Source organism: Cyphellophora attinorum, assembly GCF_001299255.1.
Source record: "Cyphellophora attinorum strain CBS 131958 chromosome Unknown Contig2, whole genome shotgun sequence".
In the NCBI taxonomy this organism is placed as follows: Eukaryota; Fungi; Ascomycota; class Eurotiomycetes; order Chaetothyriales; family Cyphellophoraceae; genus Cyphellophora; species Cyphellophora attinorum.
The window spans coordinates 1-24,543 of NW_017253230.1; the positions used below are offsets into that span (position 1 = coordinate 1).

At 54.4% G+C, this 24,543-nt stretch overlaps 9 protein-coding genes across 9 annotated transcripts; 5 read left to right on the forward strand and 4 right to left on the reverse strand.

Moving 5' to 3' along the window:
• Positions 1-2,647: 2,647 nt before the first annotated feature.
• On the reverse strand, positions 2,648-7,150 carry AB675_2279 (ATP-dependent DNA helicase tlh1; the record flags this gene model as incomplete). Its single annotated transcript, XM_018142236.1, has 2 exons — positions 2,648-6,262; positions 6,433-7,150. Coding segments are annotated over 2 exons (4,333 nt in total), but the record flags the coding sequence as incomplete, so codon positions are not given.
• Positions 7,151-8,513: 1,363 nt separating this feature from the next.
• AB675_2280 (ABC transporter G family member 11) lies at positions 8,514-9,287 on the reverse strand (the record flags this gene model as incomplete). Its single annotated transcript, XM_018142238.1, has 2 exons — positions 8,514-8,643; positions 8,806-9,287. The coding sequence occupies 2 exons, from the start codon at positions 9,285-9,287 to the stop codon at positions 8,514-8,516; spliced, it is 612 nt and encodes a 203-aa protein (XP_018005121.1).
• A 1,476-nt stretch (positions 9,288-10,763) lies between these two features.
• On the forward strand, positions 10,764-12,224 carry AB675_2281 (uncharacterized protein; the record flags this gene model as incomplete). The annotated part of the gene is made up of 2 exons (XM_018142239.1): positions 10,764-11,171; positions 11,220-12,224. 2 exons carry the CDS (start codon positions 10,764-10,766, stop codon positions 12,222-12,224), a joined length of 1,413 nt encoding a protein of 470 aa, XP_018005346.1.
• Positions 12,225-12,680: 456 nt separating this feature from the next.
• On the forward strand, positions 12,681-14,231 carry AB675_2282 (6-hydroxy-D-nicotine oxidase; the record flags this gene model as incomplete). The annotated part of the gene is made up of 4 exons (XM_018142240.1): positions 12,681-12,723; positions 12,780-13,297; positions 13,369-13,925; positions 13,982-14,231. The coding sequence occupies 4 exons, from the start codon at positions 12,681-12,683 to the stop codon at positions 14,229-14,231; spliced, it is 1,368 nt and encodes a 455-aa protein (XP_018005267.1).
• Positions 14,232-15,420: 1,189 nt separating this feature from the next.
• On the forward strand, positions 15,421-17,102 carry AB675_2283 (O-methylsterigmatocystin oxido; the record flags this gene model as incomplete). The annotated part of the gene is made up of 2 exons (XM_018142241.1): positions 15,421-16,543; positions 16,597-17,102. The coding sequence occupies 2 exons, from the start codon at positions 15,421-15,423 to the stop codon at positions 17,100-17,102; spliced, it is 1,629 nt and encodes a 542-aa protein (XP_018004898.1).
• Positions 17,103-17,619: 517 nt separating this feature from the next.
• Positions 17,620-18,141, forward strand: AB675_2284 (uncharacterized protein; the record flags this gene model as incomplete). The annotated part of the gene is made up of 1 exon (XM_018142242.1): positions 17,620-18,141. The coding sequence occupies one exon, from the start codon at positions 17,620-17,622 to the stop codon at positions 18,139-18,141; it is 522 nt and encodes a 173-aa protein (XP_018005341.1).
• A 345-nt stretch (positions 18,142-18,486) lies between these two features.
• On the forward strand, positions 18,487-19,635 carry AB675_2285 (uncharacterized protein; the record flags this gene model as incomplete). Its single annotated transcript, XM_018142243.1, has 1 exon — positions 18,487-19,635. The coding sequence occupies one exon, from the start codon at positions 18,487-18,489 to the stop codon at positions 19,633-19,635; it is 1,149 nt and encodes a 382-aa protein (XP_018004977.1).
• Positions 19,636-20,018: 383 nt separating this feature from the next.
• On the reverse strand, positions 20,019-21,892 carry AB675_2286 (uncharacterized protein; the record flags this gene model as incomplete). The annotated part of the gene is made up of 3 exons (XM_018142244.1): positions 20,019-20,864; positions 20,908-21,150; positions 21,200-21,892. The coding sequence occupies 3 exons, from the start codon at positions 21,890-21,892 to the stop codon at positions 20,019-20,021; spliced, it is 1,782 nt and encodes a 593-aa protein (XP_018004888.1).
• Positions 21,893-22,180: 288 nt separating this feature from the next.
• Positions 22,181-23,266, reverse strand: AB675_2287 (uncharacterized protein; the record flags this gene model as incomplete). Its single annotated transcript, XM_018142245.1, has 2 exons — positions 22,181-22,313; positions 22,356-23,266. 2 exons carry the CDS (start codon positions 23,264-23,266, stop codon positions 22,181-22,183), a joined length of 1,044 nt encoding a protein of 347 aa, XP_018005197.1.
• Positions 23,267-24,543: the final 1,277 nt, after the last annotated feature.

A 24,543-nucleotide genomic window follows, 5' to 3' on the forward strand; every position in this document is an offset into this window, starting at 1 on the left:
AACCCTAACCCTAACCCTAACCCTAACCCTAACCCTAACCCTAACCCTAACCCTAACCCTAACCCTAACCCTAACCCTAACCCTCTTTCTCAACTTCAACCTCTTACTTCTCTTAATCTTACCATCCTTCTCCTTCCTCTTCTCCCTCTCCTCAAACCCTCTCCTCCTCCTCCTCCTCTACCACTTTTCTTCCCTTACCTCTACTTCCTTCTCCCACTCTCTCTATTTCTCTACCTCTCCCCTTCTCCATCAACCTTAAACCCCCACCCTTCTCTCTCTTCCTTTACTTTCTTCCTCTCTCCTTTTACCTCTTCTCCTTACTAACCCTCTTTTCAATCCTAATCCTTACTCTCTCTTCTTCTCCCCTCTCTTCCACTACCACTCTCACCCTTCCCTCCTTCCTTCCTTCCTTCCCTCCTTCCTCCCTTCCTCCCTCCCTCTTTCCTCTCCATCTAACCCCTTCACCATTACTCACCGTCACTCACTTCCTTCCCCTCTTACTCTCATCCCTTCTGCACCCTTCTCTCTTCCTTCTAACCCCTTCCTCTCTACTCCGCTCCGCTTCGATCGGCGCGTCTCCACCTGACACGGATTCCTTCGCATCGGCTTGCTCTCCACAACACTCCCCCACCTCGCCCCCCTACCCACCCGAACTCTCGTCGTCGCGCGCTTCGCGCGCTCCTCTCTCATCTAAATCGGAATCCCGCGCCTCGATCCTATGCTGCCATGTCGCTCCCCTGCACATGCTGACTCTTGTCGTCGCACGCTCCTCTCTCGTCAAAACCCAAATCACCATCCAACACCGAATCAATCTCAACCTCCATACCTCACCCTCACTCTAACACCCGATCCCCATCAACCCATAACCCTCACCATTACACCCAATCCCCATCAACATATAAACCTCACCATTACACCTGACTCCCACAACCCATGACCCTCGCCATAACCCTCACCATTACACCTAACTCTCACCAACCACTCTACAACCCTCGCCCTGACCACATTGTCCTGCCTCATCCGGACTTCACTCATCAAACCGTGAATATACACATATTCAACCCTTGCACATACTCCTGCATTTCCTCTTCTCGCAAAACACAACAATTCCACACCAACTGAAAACGTTGATCACGTAAAATTCAATTCTCGATCACACCGGATATCTGACCCGAAACACGCCGAACCCATGAAAATCGCTTAACCCATACAGTACACCACCAAACTTGTGAAAATTCCTACGCCACCCACATCGGCAATATAATCACAACCCCGCCAGTATATCAACATGCGACAATGCGGAATCAATTGCTGTCAACGGCAATCCCTTAAAAAATTTATTGCACCCGTGAAAAATCGCTGAAATTCGCGTGCGAAAAACGTGTAAATCGGTGAACACTTCTGAACATCAACCACGCGGTCAATCGTGATCAAACATTGTACACCACGAACTGACGATAATGTCAAGTTGATGCAATCATGTTTGTGTGAAATATGTACAGTGCTGTCGTCAACACACGGCACGGAAATCGACATCACTCTGCTCTATGTCACACATATATTCTTCCTCCATTGCAACCTGATAAACCATGTACAAAATGACCACGCACGCACTTCGGCCCTCCAGAACACCATCCTGTTGACGGCAACAAACTCATATCGACCTTGAGTCTCTACTTCTAATCGTTGTCCATCGATTCACGCCATTTTTGTGCTCTCGAAAAATTTATTGTGTTCACCCAAATTCGTTTCATGATCGGTGCCGGAATCGTCTACAGCCATACGGCTAATAGTGATCGTGACATAACCCACAGACCTCTTGATTCCTCGTCATCTACTAAACCGGACGTTGTTCGACCGATCACTGCACGGACAAATTTTGTCCACGTGTGTATCTCATCCCATGATCATCAAGTGCCGCTACCAAAACATCGCTGCACCATCATGTCCCACACCGCAAACCCATTTGTCGCCGTGATGCCCTGCACTTGCCGCGGTCGACCAAGCCACACGGCATATGACTGCTCATCCCCGATGCCCCCGAGACCCGCCCACCCAAACGTCTCATCCATCATGAGTCGCCAGTACGGATGCTGCCACATCCAAAACAAGAGTCGTTTAATGCGATCTCCATGTCCACAAGACCCTTCCCGGTGCCACCCGTCACACAACGACGAAATGAGTCCACAATCGTAGCAACCCCCGAAGCGTGCCAGTCGAATCTGTGTCTTCCACCGTGCAAACGACTCGCCGTCAATCTCGGTACATGAAATTGTATCATGCTGTATGCGATCGCGGAACCGAGTGTCGCGAGACCGTTGCCATGCCGCAAATGAGCGAGCCCGACACCACCGTGAGAAGCAGATGCTACAATGCTCGCCCATTTCCTCCAACCACCGCTGCCACTGATACCGCGCCTGACCTTCATGCTGTCGACGTGCTTCAAGTGATTGACCTCGCCACGCGCTCAGCTCGTCACGCCCGTCTTGACCGCCATGACCATGATCACCCACATTGCCGTCATCACTGTTGTCATCATCATCACTCTCCTCACTGTCATCACTCTCCTCACTCTCGTCACTATCATCACTCTCCTCATTATGATCGCCCTTCTCGCTATCGTGACCATTACTGTCATTACAGTGACGATGCATCTCCCGGTCCGGATGCTCCCTCTTCTCCTCCTCTTGCAGCTCCTGCAGTGCTTCTTCTCCCGCGTGATCGACACTTCCACTACAGCGGTCACACATAGCCCCGTTGACCACTGCTGCACATGACACCGCTTGCCCGTCCATGAACTCACTGATCACAGCTCGTCGGCATCCAGTCGTCTGCAAAAATCGCTCCATCGCTGCCATGTTGAGCTGCGCTGCATCGTCCACGTCCTGCGGCCACCACGGTTCTTGTTGACCCAATACCACCACCGACTCGACTTCTTCGCCCGGCCGTCGTCCTCCGCGACCGGTTTGCTGCACAAAGTCGACCATGCCCCACGGCGCTTCAGCGTGCACAATCGCCACAATTCCTTCAATGTCAATACCGGTCCCCAGCCCGCTTGTCGCGACAATCCAGCGACTGACGCCCACCGCGGACGACGACCACGCGGCCAGCCGCTCCGCTCGTGCCGTCTCCGCCAGCTCGGAATGATAGCATGCACATCCGAGTGTCGCCGCCAGCTGCTCGGCCCCGGCCCGTGATCGACAGTACACGATCCCCTTCATGTTCCCCTGCATCCGCGACCCCAGCGTCTGAACGGTCTGACACACCCCGTGCCGGATCGCCTCTTGATCCTCGTCACGCTTCGACGAGCCGGTCACTCGCGATACACGATATACAATGTTCGCCTTGACAGTCGACGCCCGCACCATGCGAGTCATGCCGGCCACCAACCCCATCGCGTTGTGAAACCACGACACCAACGTCGGCGGTAGTGTTGCCGTCAGCAACACGAGCGGTCGGCCATAGCGCCTAAGTTCGCCCAGATCTCGCAGCGCCACCCGATACGACACGTCCGTGATCACGGTGTGTGCCTCGTCGACAAAGATTGTACCTAGACGACCCCGCGCGCGCACTTGCTCCACGTACATGCGAAACGATTCACTGTTGACCGAGTCCGCGCTCACCACCACGACCGGTGCGGTCGCCGTCAACGGCTCTTCGCCCTCCACGCGCGACCGCCACACCATCACGGTCACCCCGGCCGCCCGCATACGCGTGATTAAATCGCCTTTGAGCGCCACGAACGGCACGACCACAATGTGTGTCCGTGTCGGTTGTATTAGCCCCAGCAACGTGAAGAGCACGCTCTTGCCACCACCGGTCGGCAGCACCACCACCAACGCCTGTCCGACCGGCACGTGCAAGACCTGTAGCATTGCCTGACGCTGCTCTACCGTCTTCCACGCCGCGCCCGGTCCGTACATCTGCTGCAAGTGTCGAAGCAATGCGTCCGGCGGTGCAGTCTCTCGCACGTTCGTCTCAACTGTAACAGTGTTGACCACCGGTGCGGTCGTGCTGACCGTCCCCGGTGTGACAGCCCGTGTCACATTGTCGATGCCGGCCTCCACGACCGGATCGTAGACTGCTCGCGACAGTGACGACACGATGCGCTCCCGGCGTCGAACCTCCTTCTCCCGTCGCGCCACTGCTCGCTCCCGTCGAGCCAACTCCCGTGCCGACCGTGACGCCGGCGATGATTCCTCGGCGGACGAGCCGGCTGAACAATGTGCCGGCGCCACGCACGGTGATGTTACTGCGTGCTCGTCCTCCCGCGACATGCGTCTCCGCTTGCTCGGTGACCCACCCACCTCGGTCGGTGTCTCCTCGCGCGGCCGACGACGAGACGCAGCGGACGAGCCGACACTCGACGGCGGTGTCACCAACCCCCCGCCCGAGACCACGCGCGGCCCCTCGAGCCATGCGTGCCATAATCGCGAGATCTCACGAAAGTTGAACATCTGCTCCGGTTGCAGCTGCCACGGAAACCGCCCGTCGATCGCGTAGTGCTGTCGCGCCATGATCCGCCCGTGCGTCGCCTGCAAGTCCCACACGCAGTCCCAATGCCCCTCGTGTGGCCGTTGCACCCCTGCCCCTTCCATCTCGTCCTCCTCCACGTCTTCCACGGCGGCCCGCCGGATCATGATCCCCTTGATCTCCGCCCCGAACGCGATCGCCACGTGTCGGTAGTCAGCCGTCCCCAACGGCACTCCGATCACTTCACCGCTGAGCTCACGCAGTTCTTGCGTCAGCGTCTCCGTCGTCCACGGTCCCACTGCGCGTCCTGCCGCCACCCCATCCTTCCACACGTACGTGTACGTCTCGACGGATGTCGTGCCCACGGCCGCGTCCCGCATCATAAATGTCTTGAACGGCATGATCCACGCCAGATATGCCACCATCATCCGCCCAAGCCGCCGCGGCAGAAATCGCGCCACTTTGCGACCAAATCCACGCACTGTCCGGTTCTTGTCCCGGTCACTGATAATCAGTACATCCCCCTCAAACACGTACACGTTGCGCGGGACCTCCACCGTGTCGGCATATCGGATCGTCGTCAACTCCAATCCCCGTCCCGGTTGTCCACCCCACACATGTACTTCCCGCATGAGCGCCCGTTCAAACCGCTCGATCAAGCGCAGCCGCCGCTGAGCGCGTTTCCGGTGCCACGCTGTCCGACCCTGCTGCAGCAGTGTCCTCGCCGCTCGCCCCGCCATGAGTTCGAAGCCTGGCTTCAGCCACCGGTTGCGCGCGTCGGTCAAGAACGACCGTCCCTCGCTCTCGAACATGAAACTGTCGGTGATGCGGCCCAAGTCGAGTGTCGTCTGATCGCGTGCCCACTCGCCTTCCATGATCGTGTGTAGCATCTCGTCCAGCCGATCGAGCCCCGTCCGCGCCATCTGCTGAAACCTTGCCCCGGTCACACGGTCGCCCAGATATCGGATCGCCTGCCGGTCACTCTCCCACATCACCTTTGGCATACCACCCTCCTTCTCGCGGATTCCCCGTCCATACGACATCCACTCGAGTATCACGCTTATCGGTGAGTATGACCCAACTGCCAGCCAATCAGTGTGCATCTCGCGGAACGCCTCGATATGTGCCGCCAACTGCCCCACCATCTCGGCCGCTTGTGTGTCGTGTGCCTGACACCACTGTTCCAGCATCATGATACGAATGACCCAAACTAGTGCTGCCAGCGTCGGGGTGTAGTCTCGTGCCGGCGTCCAACGGTAGCTTGCCGGAATATCGGCTGTTGCCGCCACACCGGTGATGTCGTCCGGGGTTGTCGTCGCCACCGTCTCCCTGATCGCCAAAACGGCACAGAAATGGATCAACGGATTCCGCCATTTGTGCGCGATGTTCTGCTCAACCGTCACGATCCATAATGCGAGCACTGCGGCGTCCAGCCGGGCATCCTCCTCCTCAGACAGATCCATCTCCTCAGCGCACTCCATTGCTGCTACCACTTCCTCCACCGCCGACCACTGCGCGGAACTGAAATGGACGCCGTACTGTGCTGCCGCCGCCGTTTGCCCGATGCGCGCCATCCGCACGCAGTAGCAGACGTACCGCGACCCAATACTCGTGTACCGCACATTTGTCTCGACCTCTTGCTTCGAGCTGAACGGCAATGTGCCCCGATCCGCGTACTCACTCCGAATGCTGTGCAGCCAGATTAACGTGTCTGTCGGCACGGTCGGCAGTCGATTCACCCCGGACGCGGTCACACGTAGCATGCTCTTGGTCACCCGTCCCAACGCCACTGTCTCTTCGGCCGTGTCAATGAGCGTGTCAGCACCTCTGACGGCCGCCCGTCGTGCCCGCCCCCCTGGTCGCACTGTTTGCCCGTGCGGCATGAGCCCAGCCCCGCGTAACATTCCTAATGACTTTCCTTCTAGATGTGCGGCAAAGCAGTATGCTTCACAAACGCACCGACCTGTTCCACGGCGGAAGCCTGCCGCACGGTGTCCCAGTATGCGGCCAGCTCCTGTTCCATAGTCGTGGTATACGCCTGCATGCGCGCCGCGAACGCCACGCTGACGGTCGGTGTCGGACTGGCGTCACTGTCGACACCGACCTCACATGACAGTGGTACTGCCTCTGATGACGATATCTCCGCCTCCACTCCAGTGCGAACAATCCAGTATCGTGCCCGATTGCCTGGCGACCACGACTGTAACCACACTCGGCGACACGGTCCATGTCCCACCCCACTGGTTCGACTATGTTTCACAGCCTCACCTCGATTGCGCGTCCGGTACAGGCAACCGGAGCATGTAAACCCAAGTACCGGTGGTTGCGCCCATTCTACCGGCGCCATTCCATCCTCTGGCTGCCGGCCACCATTCTCGTCCACCCCCGAGCCGATGTGGGTGAGCAAGTGCTTAAGTACAGTACCACCGAGCTTATGTACTGCCCGAAAATGTGTCTCGGCGGCTGGACCAGTGCCAATCTGTCGGCAACAGTGCTTACACACCCACACTCGGTACGTTGTGTAATAGTGTAGCCACCGTCCAGCGACGTTGGCCTGTGGCTCGGCCATAGTCGACAGGGAAAGAGCCTTGACCGAGCCACCTCGCGACGAAAACCCCGGACTACTACTGAGCTGCGACTGAGCCTCTATCTCTGGTGGTGGTGATGAGTGGGACATATTGCGACGACACTGAGACCGGTAGGACATAATAAGCGGTATGATGAGTAACGATCATGGTAAAGACATGGTATAGTCCGCAGACTGTCGACAAAATGGCTGTCGCGTCTAAAACACGTCCAATACACGAAACCCCACCGAGCTAGATTGATTGGGTATACTCGTTACCCCTTTTCACGAAACCTTGTCAAGAATCTCCACTGTCGGAATCTCCCCTCTATGGTTTTCGAGCGGCGACACAACTATGGCGGCAGAAACGGTACTGATGACCATGACAGCCTTGAGTACCAAAATCGTGATAAACCAGCTCGAATATATATAGAGACCCTCTCTGTACACTTTAGTAGATTCAACACAGGATCAACCCTACGTTAGCAATATTAGCAAGCGGCCCTAGTTGTGATGTCAGACATAACTGAACTTCACGCTCAGCCATCTAAGATCAGTAACGCTACCTGTGCCCGTCCCAAGTGTATATAGACACTGAAACAGAGATGACTACATGCAACACCATACTCTTGATCATCGAGTACGCACGTAATACAGTCCCATATGATGGGTGGGAAACAAGCCGTCTCCCTAATCATGTTGATCTTGCCCGTGAAACCCAATTCTGCCGAAGAAGTATCCTTGAACTCGTAATATCGACCACCACCAGATGCTATACATTTATGCACCAAAGAGCACATAGTGTGTACTACAGTCTTGTGATCTCAATAGGCATCTTGTAAATATTAAGCACAATCCTCAGTACAAGCAAGTGACATCTCATATTCCCACTGACTTGAGTCGTGATATATGCAACAAAATATAAATGTTGGGGGCGGTTGGCAGAACAATCCTGACACCTGTGTTGAATGTTAGAGTGGACATCCCTCTGTATAGTGTCAAGTCTAGAAACAGTAACACAGAAGCGTGTCCAACTCTAGACTCATTGCTATTAACACAATTCACAATTATCAGGAACAGTGGCTGACCAGTCACGGTAACCTGACCACAGTGTTCATGCGATGGACAGACCAGACGGTGGGTGCTACGGCGGCCTGAAGACACTAGCGCGTCATGCGTGTTGGAATTTTTGGTGTTCCTCCCATAGTAAAATGCCCCTGTTTGGTGGAGGACCACGGCCCCGATGTCCTGTCGCTGGGGGTGTGAGTGGGATGCATCGACGCGTCTTGTCGAGCACTGCTATCACGAGCAAGTGTAAAACATGGTTCGCGTCCGTGCGTCCTCCAGCAGCGACCAAAGTGCACGAATTTTGCTGGATGGTGCGCGACCATGCTTAGGGTTACCCGATCCCCAGAGCACCAATCACATCGGCAGGATGACCATCAGGGCTAGGGTTGTAGGATGAACATGAATCTCATACAGCCTCGTGCAGCCTCGGGCATTTGTATGGGCGGCTTGGCAGGTTGATGATCAACCTGAACCTCAATGATGGGTAGGTTGCCTCGAATCCTGGACTGATCTGCCGCTCTGTAGGCACAGTGACACTGGTCAGAAAGTCGGCAACATTGGCACCTTCTGGGCACAAGAAACCTAGTTCTTCCATGTATTGTCTGGCTTCGGCTCTTTGGCCGTAGTATACTTGTTTACCACCATCCAACAGAAGCACTTGATCGAATAAATCGTAAATGGCATTGCCAGCTTGGTACAGAGTCACTATCGAGGCGAGGCCGAACTCGTCAGTCATTGATCGTATTGCTTTTGTATACTCCAGGGCCGTGCTAGCGTCGAGACCTCTTGTGCTATTGTCCCAGCAGAAGACAGAAGCACGAGTAGCCAATGTCTCGATGATCGAGACGCGCTTGCGCTCGCCACCGGAGACGCCTCGTACAAAGGCGTCACCAACTTTGGTAGCTTTTGTATGCGTGATGTCCATGGAGTCCAGAAGAAAATCGTTAGTTTGCCGTCGATACTCGCTCCAGTCGGCTGTCCCGTCCGGTAAGTGCTGGGGCGCCTTCAGACGTGTGGCAAAGTCGATAGTCTGACCGACTGTGAGTGCTGGATAGAAGATCTCTTCCTCTGTATTCATGGCGATCTGCCCGCGATAGTATTCGGCTTCTTCGTGCGTCATGGACCCATGCCAGACATCTCCTTCGATCGAGGAGTACCCACTTCTTCGATTTCCCAGCATCTTCAATAGCGTCGAGCATCCTGAGCCAGGTCGACCCAGCACAAGGAGCATCTCCCAGGCTTGACACAGCCAAAAGAGCGGTCGATGATTGTCTTCAACGGAGGTTTGATGCGACTTTCTCGAGCCTTTTGGAGCACGTTGAATTGGGTGAAGGCATTTTCGTGGGTGCTAGCATCAGAGGACAAGGCCTTTACTGTTAGATCGTTCCATGTGACGCCTAACCTGCGCGTTTGGTTGTCTCGTTGGTGCAGCTCCTTGAGGCGGGCGGCTAGTCTCCAAGTTGATTTGCCCTCATCTGTGTTCTCGGGCGTGTCATTCATTGCAGCAGACGGCATTGAGGTTTTGCTGAATTCCGTGATTTAAGGGCGTCACAAGCACTGTGGCAGACGCGCTTCCGTACTTTTCGCCTTATAAAGGAGACACGTGGCCGGGCTTTGCGCATCGGCGCACGCGAAGCCATGGTGCATATCTCGGAGCGGGACGGCATGATGGAAGATCTCATTGTGGACACACTGCACAATGTGAAAGACGCGACGCCGTGATTTACAGATAGGAGACATAAAACTTTGGCGTGCGGAAGGGTGCCGAGATAAATCGGCAAAATACTAGAAAACAGTACCGAGTGGGTCTCGGTAGCTCTGGAGTTCTTGAGCTTGATTGGCTAAATCCCTGGGACAGATTTTTGGCCGCCGCTGAGTCAGCGGGAGTTGCATGAAGAAGAGTCCCGATCCCGTGAACTTTAGAAAGTTAATTCGTACTGTACGGCTGCTCTCTCGAATTTTAGATTTGCCCTTCGCAACAGTCCTGGTCTTACTTGATAGTTTAGTAAGTTAGCGGCCGGAGCTTGGTATGTACGTCTACGCCAGGACCGTCCGGCTATGCCGAACGCTTTCACGAATAAACAAAGAGCAACTTGATGTCGTCTCGGGCAAGCTGTGCCAGCCGCGCTGGGTCTGAACTGCTTGGAACTCGCCTATATTCTAGCTTGGCAACATGGCTCCAGGCTCAACTCCGGCTGGCAAGACTCGCCCCGCTCCTCTCACTGCCGCGACAACTCTTACAGCCGCTCCGCTAATAGCGTGCGACTCCTGCTCTCGGAGAAAGATTAAATGCAGCCTAAACGGATCGGCGCCAGTATGCGACTATTGCATACACCATGGAATGAGCTGCACATTTGACAGGCCTCATGGCCGCAAACGGACAACAAAAGTGACCACGAGTAAGCAGCGAATCGCAAGACTGGGCGAGCGTATGGAGTTATTTGAGAAACTCCTACTCGAAAGGCTCGACGGCTCTCTTGTCCAAACCAGCGGCTCTGACAGTCCTTCTACTCCAATAACGGATGCGTTAGGAGTACAAGGCGCCACCAATCGTGAGAATCCATCTCGAGTTCGTGGTCGAATTTCGTTTGTAAGTCCCAACAGACAGAGTATCGACCTCTATCATGCAACTCCTTTTCTGTCAAAGGGAGGCCAGATGTGGATTCGCTATACCGGCGAGTATGGTCTTGATGGATCGCTTTGGCAAAATCAGATCTATACATCGAACGCAACAGAGTATGCGAGCTTGTCAAGGACCCTCGAACTGCCATCGAAGGCGGAGGTTTTAGCGATGCTGCATACGTTCCATCACTCCGACTTCGCGAAAGTTTTTCCCGTCCTTGATCCTAGTCTCTTTCATGAGACCCTCACAAAAGCCTACGACGGCAAGAATGATTTGGCAAGAGCATGTATTAGCGCCTTTGTTGCATTCGCCCGCGCCTGCTCTCAAGGTCATCTAGATATGGCCAATCTGGAGCGATTGAAGCAGACCGCATATGCCTTGATTCCAGGAACATTGGAAGCCACGCCTAGACTAGCTGTGATTGATACACTTGTCCTAGTGGTGAGTAATTCGTCGTTGCTGCGACTACAATCCTGACGCACGTCACAGACTGTGTTACATTATTGCTCTGGCGCACTACAAACGGCTGATGTCCTTCTTTCGATCTGCGTGCGCTTCTTGTATATGGTCGACGGCCATCTAAGCCCACGAGCACACTACGGCGATGCGAACTCGATGCGAAAGGCACAGCACTATCGCGATCTTTTCTGGATTTGTTGGACATTCGACGCCGAGATCTCGTTCAGGACAGGCCGCCCACCCGCAATGAACGGCACTTCGTGTGACCTTACATTGCCCGCCTGGTATTTACAACAGCCGCAAATTGATGGTGATCAGTGGCGGTATCCTGGCGATCTTCGCCTGAGCATGATCAAGGCTGAAGCATACCAAAAGCTCTATTCCCCAGGGGCACTTCGCAAGCCTGATGCAGAGATCCTCAAGGATATTCGCGAGCTCGACGAAATGCTCGAGACCTGGCGCCAGTCTGTATCACCACAGAACCGACCGCCGCTTGCGTACACCCGCGACAGTCCGAGTCCACGCCCGGTCCGGGCCCACTGGTCGATCTTATGCCTCGAGTACCATCACTGCATGGGTACTATTCATCAAGCCAGTAGCCGCTGCAAGCTGTGGGACGGCGACAACGTCGTGCAGCAAGGCGTTGCTTCCAGTCACGATTTAGCCCTCCAGGCGAGACGGTCGGTCCTGATGTATTTTCATGACGTCGAAGAACGCATGCTGCCGCATGTCTTCTGGATCATCGTCTTCTTCCCACTCTCAGCTGCCCTAGCAATCTTCTGCAACATCGTCAGCAGCCCGCCCGGAGACGAAACTGCAATTTCGGATGCTAGGCTGCTTGCAGAATCTTGTCACGAGCTCTCGAAGCGCGATGGCGAGCGAGAGGTGCTCTACCCCGCTGCGCAAGTGGCCCATGTGAGGCATTTGCGAGAGTTCGTTGAGGAGCTGGTCATGCTCGCGAAGGTGATGGTCGAGGAGGGAGGCAAGTCGGAGGAGCAAAAGCGACTGCTGGAGGAATTGGATACTATCGCTTAAGCCGTTTCACAGGTTGGCCTGTCTTTCCCCAACAGCACGGGCGATCTTGTCCTTTTAGAGTTCGCAGGATGGGAGTTTATCTTCCTACAATCCCCGCTGACTCAGCGGAGAAGGTTTGTTTCTGGACCGATGCCAATCAAGTTGACCTTCTACTGACATTTTGTAGACGTCGCAGCAGCCACGAGGCTTGACTATGTCCTCCGACGATGGCCTTCAGCACGCTACGGCCGAAGACAACCCTCTCGCACGCAACTTCCGATGCAGCTCTAGACGTCGTCTCCGTACCCCAGAGGTCCAGATCTGGGGCAGCCGAGCTAGATTTTGCGGCACAAACAAGTTAACTTTAGAACCTATAAAGTCCTGGAACGACTCATCAGTTTCTGTTCCGGCTACGTCTGCAACTGTTCAACTGCACTTTGAGAGAACGAAACCGCGGCCTCGACGGTAGTAGATAGGATGGCGACCACGTTAGACCAACTTCGGAACTGTTTCAAGGGCTGTAAGTTCCTTCCCTGTCTTGCGATCTGCCTCAGTCCCTTGCTCACGTCCGGCTAGTTATCATCGAGCCTCATGACCAACACTACTCGCTATTTCGAAAACGTTGGTCAATCAACGAGGAAGCCAACCCGAAAGTCATTTTGCAGCCTCTTAGCGAGGCTGACGTATCAGCAGCTGTCAAATACGCTGTTGGGCAGGGACTCGAAATTGCTGTCAACGTTGGCGGACACTCGTTCGTTGGAGCTTCCAGTTCGGATGGAGTTATCATCGACCTAAGACGCATGAACACTGTCTACGTGACCAACTCAGGATATGGAACCCCCGGAACAGTGACTCTAGAAGGAGGCACCTTGACCGGCGAAGTCGCCCAAGCCTGCGAAGAAAGCGGTGTTTTTGTCTCTATACCGTCCCACAAGGAGCTTGGTTATGCTGGCTTCGCGCTCGGCACAGGCGCGGGTTGGGGTATGGGAGTTTGGGGCTTGGCTATTGACAACCTCATCTCTGCCAGGCTCGTCCTCGCCAGTGGAGACGTCATTGAGGTGTCCGAAACTTCTAACCCCGAGCTGTTCTGGGGAGTCAAGGGCGCCGGTACAATTTCGGCGTTGTGACGCAGCTCACTTTTCGCGCTGTTCCATTGACGACAAAGGTCTTCTTTGGGTCGATCGTTTATCCTGTGGAGCAATACGAAGCGGTCTTCAATGCGCTCGACAAGTACAACGCTACACAGAAGGATGACGACATGGTTTTCCTGGTGTTGTTACCTCACTTACCAAACTTCCCGAATGCACCTCCAGAGGCTATACTCTTGATTCCCTACTATCACGGCGACGATGTCGGCGAGGCTCGCAAGCGATTCTCCGTCTTTTTCGATGTGCCTCATGTTATCGACGACACCAGGCTGATGTGGTTCCACGAGACTGCGGACCAATTTCCAGAAGCGCTCTGGCCTCGTACACATCGATTGTCGAACGGCACACTGGTTACTCGAGTCGAGCCAGACGTTTTTCTTCCTGTCGTGGACCGCCTACGTCAATGGTTCTCCGCCAAACCTGACAGAAGACCCGGAAGCTCACTTTTCGTGGGCATGTACAATTGGCGCAAGACCATGAAGCCAGCCAGTAATAAGACCTCGGCATGGCCGCCTTCAAGAGAACAACCAGGAGATGGTTATAGACTTTGGAAAGACGTTGCTGTCTACCTAGGGTACGTGTCTCTCGTCTACTTCTTGAGTATCTTCGATCTAACTACTCCTGCGACAGGTACGACGACAGTGAAGAGACACCTGCCGCTGTGGCTGCTTCCAACGACATTATCACGTTACTGCGCAAGAAACATCAGGATGTTGTTGGCAAAGATGTCATTAAAGGTATGGTGTATCCGAACGCGGGCGTGATGCCAGGTTCTACTGGCGAATACATGTACAAGGACAATTATCCCCGGTTGCAGGATTTGAAGAGGAAGTATGATTCGACCAATGTCTTCCATAAGAAGCATCCGATCAAAGTATGATAGACAGAACTCGTTAGCTTTTGCAAGCTGCCTGATTGAATCTGATGTTGTGTCCTGAAGGTACGTGATGCTAGACTCCAGGCCGCGTTTGATATGCGACTTCGCGATCAACCCATTCACAGTGTGCAATTCGGGCCTTCACATGGCTATTGCGGATTAAATCGGATCGCAGCTTGGCTTCTCAGCCGTCATCAACAGGATCAGATCATTCACGGTCTGTTTGCGCGTGTATTCATCCTGCATTGACGAGGTCTTCAAGTTTTGAAGTTGCGGAGAGAGACGTTGCAGATGACTTTGTCCACAAGTGTCTGTATAAATATGTCACAAGAGCCACTTTGCGCTTGGCAAGATGTCAGAATCTCCCGTTGCCGGCTCCTCCAACTCCTCCGCGAGCGATAAAAACATCACTGCTTCTGCTCGACAGCATCCCATCATTCAGTACCAGGGACATTTCGTCGGCAAGTCTGCTCGGCGAACATACAGTGCAGCTGTCCACGTCAAGCTCAGTGGGAAGCGCGAACATGCTCAATTTATGGCGGTACTGGCATTAGCGAGGCCTTAAGAGCTTCCCATGGTAGCCGATGCCTCCTAGCAGACAACTGCTAAGCGACAGCAGGGTGAGTGCCCGAACCATCTGTCTGCTCACGTACCGGTCCCAAGTCCCAAGCCAAGAGACATTGCTGGCGCGTACTTTCTGTCCATGAAGTCATGGAATTTGTCCGATACTGCTCCGAGGAGCACTTTCGTCCCTGTTGCACAAATGCATCTTGGATGTACTTTCAGCACATCGGGACTCTTCAGGTCAAGATCGGATCTGCACCAGATTCTCAGGCAGAGCTCTAATTCGTGCTTAGAATGACAAAAGCCAATCAGCACTTCGACTTTACCAAGTTCCTCGACGCAACAATATCGCAACAATTCTCCCCGCCCAAGGAACCAAACCCGTCTTCCGCCAACCCCGCATTGCTTGGACTTTCGGAACTGCCCCAGACTACTTCACGGGCGTACAGCTCGTGTTCGACGAGAGGGCCTGGTCGCAAATATTACTAGGACACGGCCTTCCGGCCCACCGCGCAGGACTTGTCTACATTCCAACTTCGCCGCCGCTCTACGACGTTGGACCCTCTTTCAGCAATAGCTGCTCCCGGACGCACTCAGGTAGGCTCGTTTTGAGTGAAACCAACACAACATGGCGCTATTGGCGGTCTCTGGCATTGCCCTGCTCGCATTGATTCTATACGCACTCCTATTCACCGGCCGCCGTGACCGACGCCTTCCACCTGGACCACCAACCCTACCCATCATCGGCAATCTCCATCAAATCCCGCCGAAGGGAAGCTATCTGAAGTTCACCGAATGGGCGACGAAGTACGGCGGGATATACTCTCTCAAACTCGGTCCCGGCACCGCTATAGTCCTCACCGACCGCGCACTCGTCAAGGCCCTCATCGACAAGAAATCCAGCATCTACTCCAACCGGCCGCATTCATACGTCTCGCATAACCTGATCACTGGAGGTGACCACATCCTCATTGCCCACTATGGGAAAGTCTGGCAGCTCTATCGCAAGTACATCTCGCAGCACTTCAGCAAGAAGATGGTAGAGGAAGACCACGTACCGATCCAACAAGCCGAGATGTCCCAAATGCTGCATGACTTCATGGTACGCCCCGAGGATCACATGATACATCCGAAGCGGTACAGCAACAGCATAGCTATGAGCACGATCTGGGGCGTACGAACACCGAATATCAACACGCCGCATATGAAGCGGTTGTATGACATGATGGAGCGCTGGTCGGTGGTAATGGAAGCAGGAAACACACCACCTGTCGACTTCTTCCCACTTCTGCACTACATTCCACAGTCCTGGATCGGAGACAACTGGCGGAGTCGTGCAAGCCGTGTCGGTGATGAGATGAACAGTCTGTATGGTGAGCTTTTGGACCAGCTGTACACGAGAAGAAAGGAAAAGGGCGGCATGCTTACATTCATGGACCGTGTTCTCGACGATCAGGAGAAAACGGGCAACTTGGAACTCAATCGACACCAGCTGTACTTCATGGGCGGTACGATGATGGAAGGTGCAAGCGATACAAGTGCAGCGATACTGTTGGCAGGAATTCAAGGCTTGACCAGATGGCCAGAGACGCAGAAGAAAGCACAGGAAGAGATCGATCGTGTGGTCGGACCGGATAGGCTTCCAACATGGGAGGACTTCGACAGACTGCCATACGTTAGCGCAGTGGTAAAGGAAGCCATGCGCTGGCGGCCAGTCACGCCGTTAGCGTTTCCGCATGCTGTCGATGAAGGTAAGTCTAACAAGCTACTGTGGTTCTAAGGCATGTCTGCTAACACTCGAAAGACGACTGGATCGACGGCCATTTCATCCCCAAAGGCAGCGTAATCTTCATCAATGTTTGGGGCCTGCATCATTCCCCATCGTTTCTGCCGCCAAACATCACCCATCCGACGGTATTCAATCCTGACCACTACTATCCCGGTCAAGGCAAACCACCGTTACCACTCGCGAACGACCTCGCTATTTCGACCGACCCAAACAATCGAGACCACTACGGCTATGGGTCTGGCCGACGTATGTGTCCCGGCATACATCTTGCGGAGCGAAATCTGTGGCTGGGCTTTGCTGGACTGCTGTCGGCGTTTGAGTTCAGCGGTTCTGGCAAAGGGAGCGAGATTGACACAGATCCGCAGAGAGCGTACAGCGAAGGCTTTTTGGTGTGTGCGAAGCAGTATGGACTGAATGTGCAAGTGAGAGGGAGGACACCCGAAGAAAGGGAGAAGAGGAGGCAGACTATTGTGGCAGCGCAACAGACCGCGCAAGACGATGTCTTCAGTCGTTACAGCTGATCGGGTGCCAACAGGGGAGCAGTGTAAAATGAGCTTGTGCTTGCCGTCGGGTCATTAGTCATCCGAGGATTAATTCTCGAGAACGGCGACACGAATAATCTGTGTAACCGTAAATGCCAGAAATGGGCGTTGATGTGTAGGGTCACACGGAGATCTGATCCGGGTGGACTGATCTTCCCTTGGCATACAGGTACTGCCTCGCACCTTAGCTCAAGGCGTCCGAGGCGGCTGAATTGGCAAGCCTTGTTTCTCGATCTCGTCCAACAGCAACACGCCGCTTCGAAATGTGGGCTCAATATGATTCAGAGCCAACTCAGCTATCATCAGATTGTACAACGTACGACGTAGATGAGTTCCGAGTCGGCGTGCTGGCGGAAATGGTGGTCTTGGCCCAATCAGTCATGGTGTACATATAAGTGAGCACACGCCGCGATCCGATCAGCTCTCAAGCATGGACTCACTTCAGACAGCATGCCTGACTTCGGTCGGGCTAGTCTCCTGTGCAACATTCGCAACGATGAACCTCATTATCGACCATATCTGTATCCCGGCTCTTCTGACGAAACAAGCCCCCGTCTGGTCCGCAACATCGCGACCAGCAAAGCCAAAAAGCGAAGAGCAAATTACACTGCCGTCTTCAATCGTCGTCCTTCGACAGTGGTCACTAATCCAGGCTCGAGGGCACTATGTTGGTCCGACTTCTGCCATTATCTCCACCGCCGCGTATCTTGGAGCCTCGTTCTCATTCAGCGGATTTGGCCAGCTCGCTATACGACTAGCAGCCTTGTCTGCGTTCTCTGTGATGCCATTCACAGTCATCGGCATCCTAGGTCTCAACGACGAGCTCAATCTTCGAGCAGCCCGCTCAATTGACGGTGACGAGGGCGAAAGCGAAACAACGGCTCTCATATCGGACAAGGCGCTGGCGACGGAGAATTTGACACTCTTGCGGAAGTGGGTGGGGTTGAACGATGTCCGGGCTAGTTTTGCACTTGTCAGCATTGTCCTTGCGTTTCTGGCCATCATCAACCAGGGCTAGACGTTGGCGTGGCATGTGGCGGTGAGATGACGATCGTGCTATTCTACACCAATGTTTACTAACCGCTCTACCGGGCCGGCAAAAACGACCCGGTACGTGCGGATTGACTCGTGGAGGTTCTCATCACGGACGATGTCCCTCAAAAGGCGTGGAGTTGGAAGAATGCTGACAAAGACACTGCCAAGATTCGCGATAAGGCGGAGTCGGTTATGCAATCCGAGAACCTTGAAAGGCAGGTGCAGTGGAGTCCGTAGCTTGATCGATGACATACCATGAACATAAATAATCTTTGCTCGCTCTCGCTGATGGCAACAGGCACGCCGACAATGCGCAACGCCTGCTATCATGCGAGCACTGATCCTTGACCCAGATCAACGCAGTGCCGATGTGCGCGATGTGCCGAAGCCAAAACCGTCCAGCGGCGATGTACTCATCAAAGTCGAATATGTCGCGCTCAATCCCGTCGATTCTTTGTATGTTGCAGAGCCACTGGCAACCTCCCGCCGAGTCCTAGGCAGCGACTTTGCCGGGCATGTTGTCGAGATCGGCTCCGATGCTGCCTCGAACGGCGGTCTCAAGTCAGGTGACCGTGTCGCCGGATTCGTCCAAGGTGCAAGCAGTGTCAACGAACGACCTGGCGCCTTCGCAGAACACGTGATCTCTCCCTGGGATCTGTTGTGGAAGGTGCCAGATGACATGGGCTTGGACGGGGCAGCTACCGTCAGTCTGTGTGCGCTGACTGCTGCTCAAGCTCTGTTCTATCGAATGGGTCTGCCGCCGCCGTGGGACGAGTCGAAATCCAGAAGCACTCTGTCGACCCTCGAGCCACAGTATTTCCTCGTTTATGGAGCATCAACATCAGTCGGTCTCTTTGCCGCTCAGCTATTGCAACAGATGGAAGCTAAGCTTGACACAAGAATCATCTTGATCGGCGTAGCCAGCAAGAAGCAATGGGAGATGCTGAAGGCTCCACCGTACTCCTACGACCACTTGTTGGACTATCGAGACCCGGACTGGCTGGCGTCTGCGGATGCATTGACGTCTGGCAAAGGCTTGGGATATGCGTACGATTGTATCTCGGAAGGGGAAACTGTGGCGAAGATCGATAGTATCATGCAGCCGACAGGACGACTGATGGTGGTCCGATCAATACAAGGCGGTGCGTGGACGGTGCCCAAAGAGTTCAAGGTCGAACCATCGTATGGCGCGGTATGGGAAGGGTTGGGTGAGGAGGTCCAGTATAAGGGAATGAACCTGCCAGCGAACCCCCGAGCTCGAGCATTTGCTGTCGAGTTCTATCGGTGGCTCTCGTCTAGGAGGACCGTGCAACCGAGCAGAGTCAGACTGATGCCGGGAGGTTTGGACAAGATTGCAGCCGATGGGTTCGGATTGCTGGGCTCTGGTACCATGGACGACAGGGTCAAGAGAGACGAAGAATGGATGAAGCCAATCAGTGCTGAGAAGTTGGTGTATCAGCTGTCCTGGACAGGATGAATGTACAGACATACCGAGCCTGCGTCAACGTCCACGAATGACTGCGAAAGCTCTTCCTGTAATGAGCATTCTGAGATTGCAAGAGCGCAATTTTGGTGAAGTGCTCTCCTACTCTGCGGCGCAGCTCTCGATTTTGTCAGCATAGCCGAGCAACCATCCATGTGAGAGCCTGTCCAAGCTTCCCATACCACAAGCATACAAGCTGGCATAGCATCTCGAGCAAGACCGGTTCTTCCGGTACCTAACCTCGACACTTTTGTATGCAAAAGTCCCTCAGTGCCGCATGCATGCTTCCGTGGCCGGCGTCCTCGCAAGGCAGGAACGTCTGGGGCCAGATTGTCATGTTGCTGTAGAGAGGCTTTGGAGGTTCCTGACATCAACCATTACTCGACCCTCTTCCATCGCATCCTGCTATAACCCAGTATCTGCGAGAAGATCTCATCTCGAAGCTCCAACCCGTGAACCGAGTGGACATCAGAGCCTGACTTGAACGATAGACCCCGAAGAGTCCTGGTATGCGTGGACTGCTGAACTTTGCGAAAGCTGTCTAGCTCTTCGTAATCCATACACCAGCCAGTCTCGGCAGACTTGTCTGGCGAGAATGAGACAGATCTTGTAGTCACTGTGAGTCTGCCGTCGGTACAGTCGTAGGTCCCAATGATACCAGTAGAGGAGGTTTTGCTCTTTCCGCCAGTCTGAGGACTCCCATCCCCTCCATCACCTTGAAGAGACGCCGCTGCTTCCTTCTGCAGTCGCGCGATAGCCCATTCGGCGTGCGTTGGTATTTTCCACATTAGCCAAACCACGGGTGATGTCAGCATACGCAACTGTGGATATCGAGTACCCAATGGTGCAAGTATGAAGAAAAACACTCCCATCGAAAGGAATATGAACTTCACAAGCAACTCCGTAGGCGTCAGAGTGATGAAGATCCACATTCCGAACAGCTTGAACAGCGTGATGCGCGTGCGCGAGGGATCTCGCCACTCGTAGAAATTCTGAATCTTTTCCAGCAAGTCTGCTGTCTCTTCGGTAAAGCGCAGCAGGACCGGGCCGGCCTCTTTGATCGCTTCATCCACCCATCCTCTTGTTCCGTACTGCAATATCAGTTGAGTAAGAGTGTTGACCTGCTCATCCTGATCTTCTGAATGTACGACAGCACCTCGCATCTGGTCCAGACCCGGTATGTGGTATCGACGGTAAACGACTGTGCCGAGAACGAAAAGGATCTGTCCATATTAGCTTCGGAATCACACTAGCGCTTGTACCTACCGCCATTCGAGTGATCTGACTGTACAGCAGAAATGTGAAGTACAGGACCATATAGGTCGCACTAACTCGAGGGTCTTTCCATTCGGAAATGCTTCGTATCTGCATCACGAAGCTTTGGAATGCAGCGGATACCACGACGACTCTTTCCGTGCTGGACGCCAATAATCTCTCATCAGGTTCCGACTTCTCGTCAGCTTCTTCTCCATAACGTTCCGCACTTCGAGCGAACTCTTCTTGGATGTACTATAGTAGTCAGCAAGACCGGAGTAGAGAAGAATGGCTAATGATGTACCTGTTGTGTATAATCGATCCATTCCCTGAAAGCCATCCGGGATTGGGGTTGTTGCAGTGTCGAATTTGTATGGCGCAACTGCTTTGCGCATCGAACGTGCCGGTCGATCGTCCAACGAACAAAAGCGTCTTGCCTGGCGTGTTTCAGCTGCAGTAATTTCGCAACTTCTGTCGACTTTGCCTCGTCTGCTGCATTTTCGATCTTGTCCACCTGACGAAGCAGTCGCACATCTGCGCCATGGGACACCTCTGATTTCGCAACATTCTCAGCGAAGTCGTCGCCGCCTTGGTCTCGTGCCAACGTTTTGAGAGCATCGACAGGATGTCGCATGAATTCTTCAGCAGGCGGATACTTGCGTTTCTTCTCCAACTCATGTTTCAGTCTCTCGTCGCCTGTACCCTGGGGAGGAGCAGGCGCGAGAATGGGAACATGATCATCTTCAATCGAGGCTTGCTGGCTGGCCGAATTTGCCCTTCGCTGGCGAACTGTTCTTCTGACAGCCCTGAATCCTTCTTGTGGATGCGCGACGATACTCGGAAAGTTGTCGCCAATGGCTCGTCGGATCGATGGCTTCCGGTAATGTGATTGTTCGGCTTCGGCGCGTGGGTGCTCCTGGTTGACTTGCGGTTTAACATTAATCTCGGCACGATTCAATCCTTGAGAAGCAACTCCAAAGTCTTCCGTGTGAGACATGTCGTCGGGAATCGCTGATCAGTGGGTTCAGGAAGGGGAGGGCATGGGTGCTGAATCAACGTTCGAACAATGTGTTGCATTGAAATACTCACCCATATGCCGTCACAGCCCCGGATCCTGACTCCGCCACGGTACGGGTTCTTTATCCGGCCTCCGCATCTGCCACACTCCGAAGCAGTATCCGACGTCACGCGGTGCGCAAACAGGCGCTACCCGGCCCACAGGAGCATAGCTCAGAGAGTCGGCGTCCCAACAAGCGGCGGAAATGCTGCACTGACTGTGCGGTCATCATGGAGCCGCCTGTCTGACCTTGAATTTGTACTCCTCCCCACGATCGAGATAAACCGCCTTGCTCTGCAGCCCAGCAGACTCCATCTCCTGCTTGAAATCAGAAAGCGGCGACAGAAACACGTCGTAGTCACTACTATTGTCAGCGAACACCACCAGCAGTAGATTCACTCACTCATAGTGGATTGGTATCGTCACATCAGGCTGTATCAACTTCACCAGCTGGATCCCTTGCTTCGCATCCATCGTAACCATGAGCAGAGGCAGACTGGGCCCAGGTATAGTAGTGCCGCCCAGATGGATCAGCATGAGGTCGATTGGCTTGCCAGCATGCGTGTACATCTCTGGAATCTTCTTCAGATCGTCGATAAGCAAGGTGTCGCCACTGATGTAGATCCGGTAGCCACAATTCCAGTCAACGTCCGAGGCTGAAGCGCTCGACCCGTGACCAAGCTCAAGCAGCCAACCGTTTGTTGGCGGGACTGCTCCGAGAATGTCGTTCGCTATGTTCAACGGACCAGGCGGCACGTGCTTACCGGGCATGCCGACCACTTTCACACGCGGCTTCACGCCATTCCCAGCGGCCTTGCCGTTGCCGATGTCGATGAAGGCCGTCTCCCAGGCGTCCAAGGCAGTCACAGCGGTGAAAGACTCGCCATCTCGCTTGTTAGCCAAATGATCCTTTGCGTGAGGGGTCGTGACGATTGGTAAGTCGCGTCTCAGATTGGCCTCAACGTGTTCGTCGAAGTGGTCAGCATGGTAGTGGCTGAGCAGCACAAGATCGATTGGCGGGAGATCCTCCAGGTCGACAAAGGGGTTTGTCTTCCGCGTCCCGGTCACGCCTGGTCCCAGGTGCACATGATCGCCAGCGTGGAGGAAGTTGGGGTCGGTCATCAGAGTAAGACCAGCCCATTGCAGAATCGTTGTTGCCGTTCCAACGAAGAGAAGGGAGGCATTAGTATCAGTAGTCTGCGCGGCAGGGGAGTGCTTGGACGCCGACGCAGGGCGGAGGGTTTTGGTTCCATCGTGGATACCATTCCGGGTCGGCGACTTCTTGGAAGTGGTGTCAATTTGTAGGACCTCCATGCTTGCTCGTCTTACTGCTGAATCTGTCGGACTGGGCGAGATGGTGAGTATTGCAGTCTCTCGGTTTGCCCATGCGAGGACAGGCATTCCGGAAACGTGATCCGTTCATGACGCATGTGCAAGGGGGATATTCGCACCGTAGGCGAACGCTCTGCTGGACCTCCTCCTTACCTAGCGTCCGCAGTCACGGTGTTCGAGGCCATTGTCCAGCCGTGGCACGTCGGCTAGAGGCGGCCGACGCAGATTCCCAGGTCGTTGTTACCGAGGTGCTGCTCAGGCTGACCCGGTCCAGCCTTCCATTGCATTGGGGACCGTGACCTATCATTATAGGCAGCAGCTGCTCCGGTATCTGCACCAAAGCAATGGACGATCCTTTCCGTCGCGCGAAGTGCACGTTGAGCAACGCCTTCGACGGAGTCTCAGAGCTGTCAAAAACTCCGAGTCGAGCGGAATTTCATGTCGTCACGCGGGAGGTCTCCTCCGATTGGCTGATGAATTTGGCGCGTCAGAGACGCGACGCGAGACGAAAGCCACAAGTTTGTCACCAACTGGAGCAGAACCACGCGCGCAGTCTGCCATAACTTCTTCCACACATTGCAGAAGCATCTCGACTTCATGCGTTCCATGTCGCACCCGAGACTGCTTGCTGCCCGACTCACTCAGGTAGCAGCTGCCGTCGCTGCTTGATCTGGCGGCCAACCTGCAAATGTACAGATCGTTATACGCTCCCATCTTCTTGCGGAACCCTCGAGACGGCCGTACACCTACATGCGATCGATGGGCGATATCAGGGCAAGCATAAGCTTGAGGACGGAAGCATAATACACCTGTGCGCTTGGGCCAAGCCGGCCTAGCTGACACGCGCTTCCTACGACGGCAGCGTCGCTATTACTCGTTTGCCTTATTCTGGTGCATGCGTCGCCAGCCTATCGTGGCATCTGTAAGCCCCTTCCAAACGTACCGAAGTGCTGGAAGTGTACGCAATAACTTGACGTACTGCACGTGGCAGATGATATTAGCAAACGCAGTCCGCCTTCGCTCCGCAGCCATACCATACCCATTCCTGGCCCTTCCGCGAATACATGCGCCATGCGACCGAAGATTCAGTCTGCGACTCCGGCATGGGGTGTGCAGCGCGCCGAAAAAGGCAGGATTATACGCGTCGTCGAAGATAACGTGCGTTGCGATACGGGCTCGCGCTCCCTGTCGCTCGAACGTGCGACATGGTGATTGTCAATATCGTGATGTGTCCAAGATCATTACCCATTAGGGTCCCC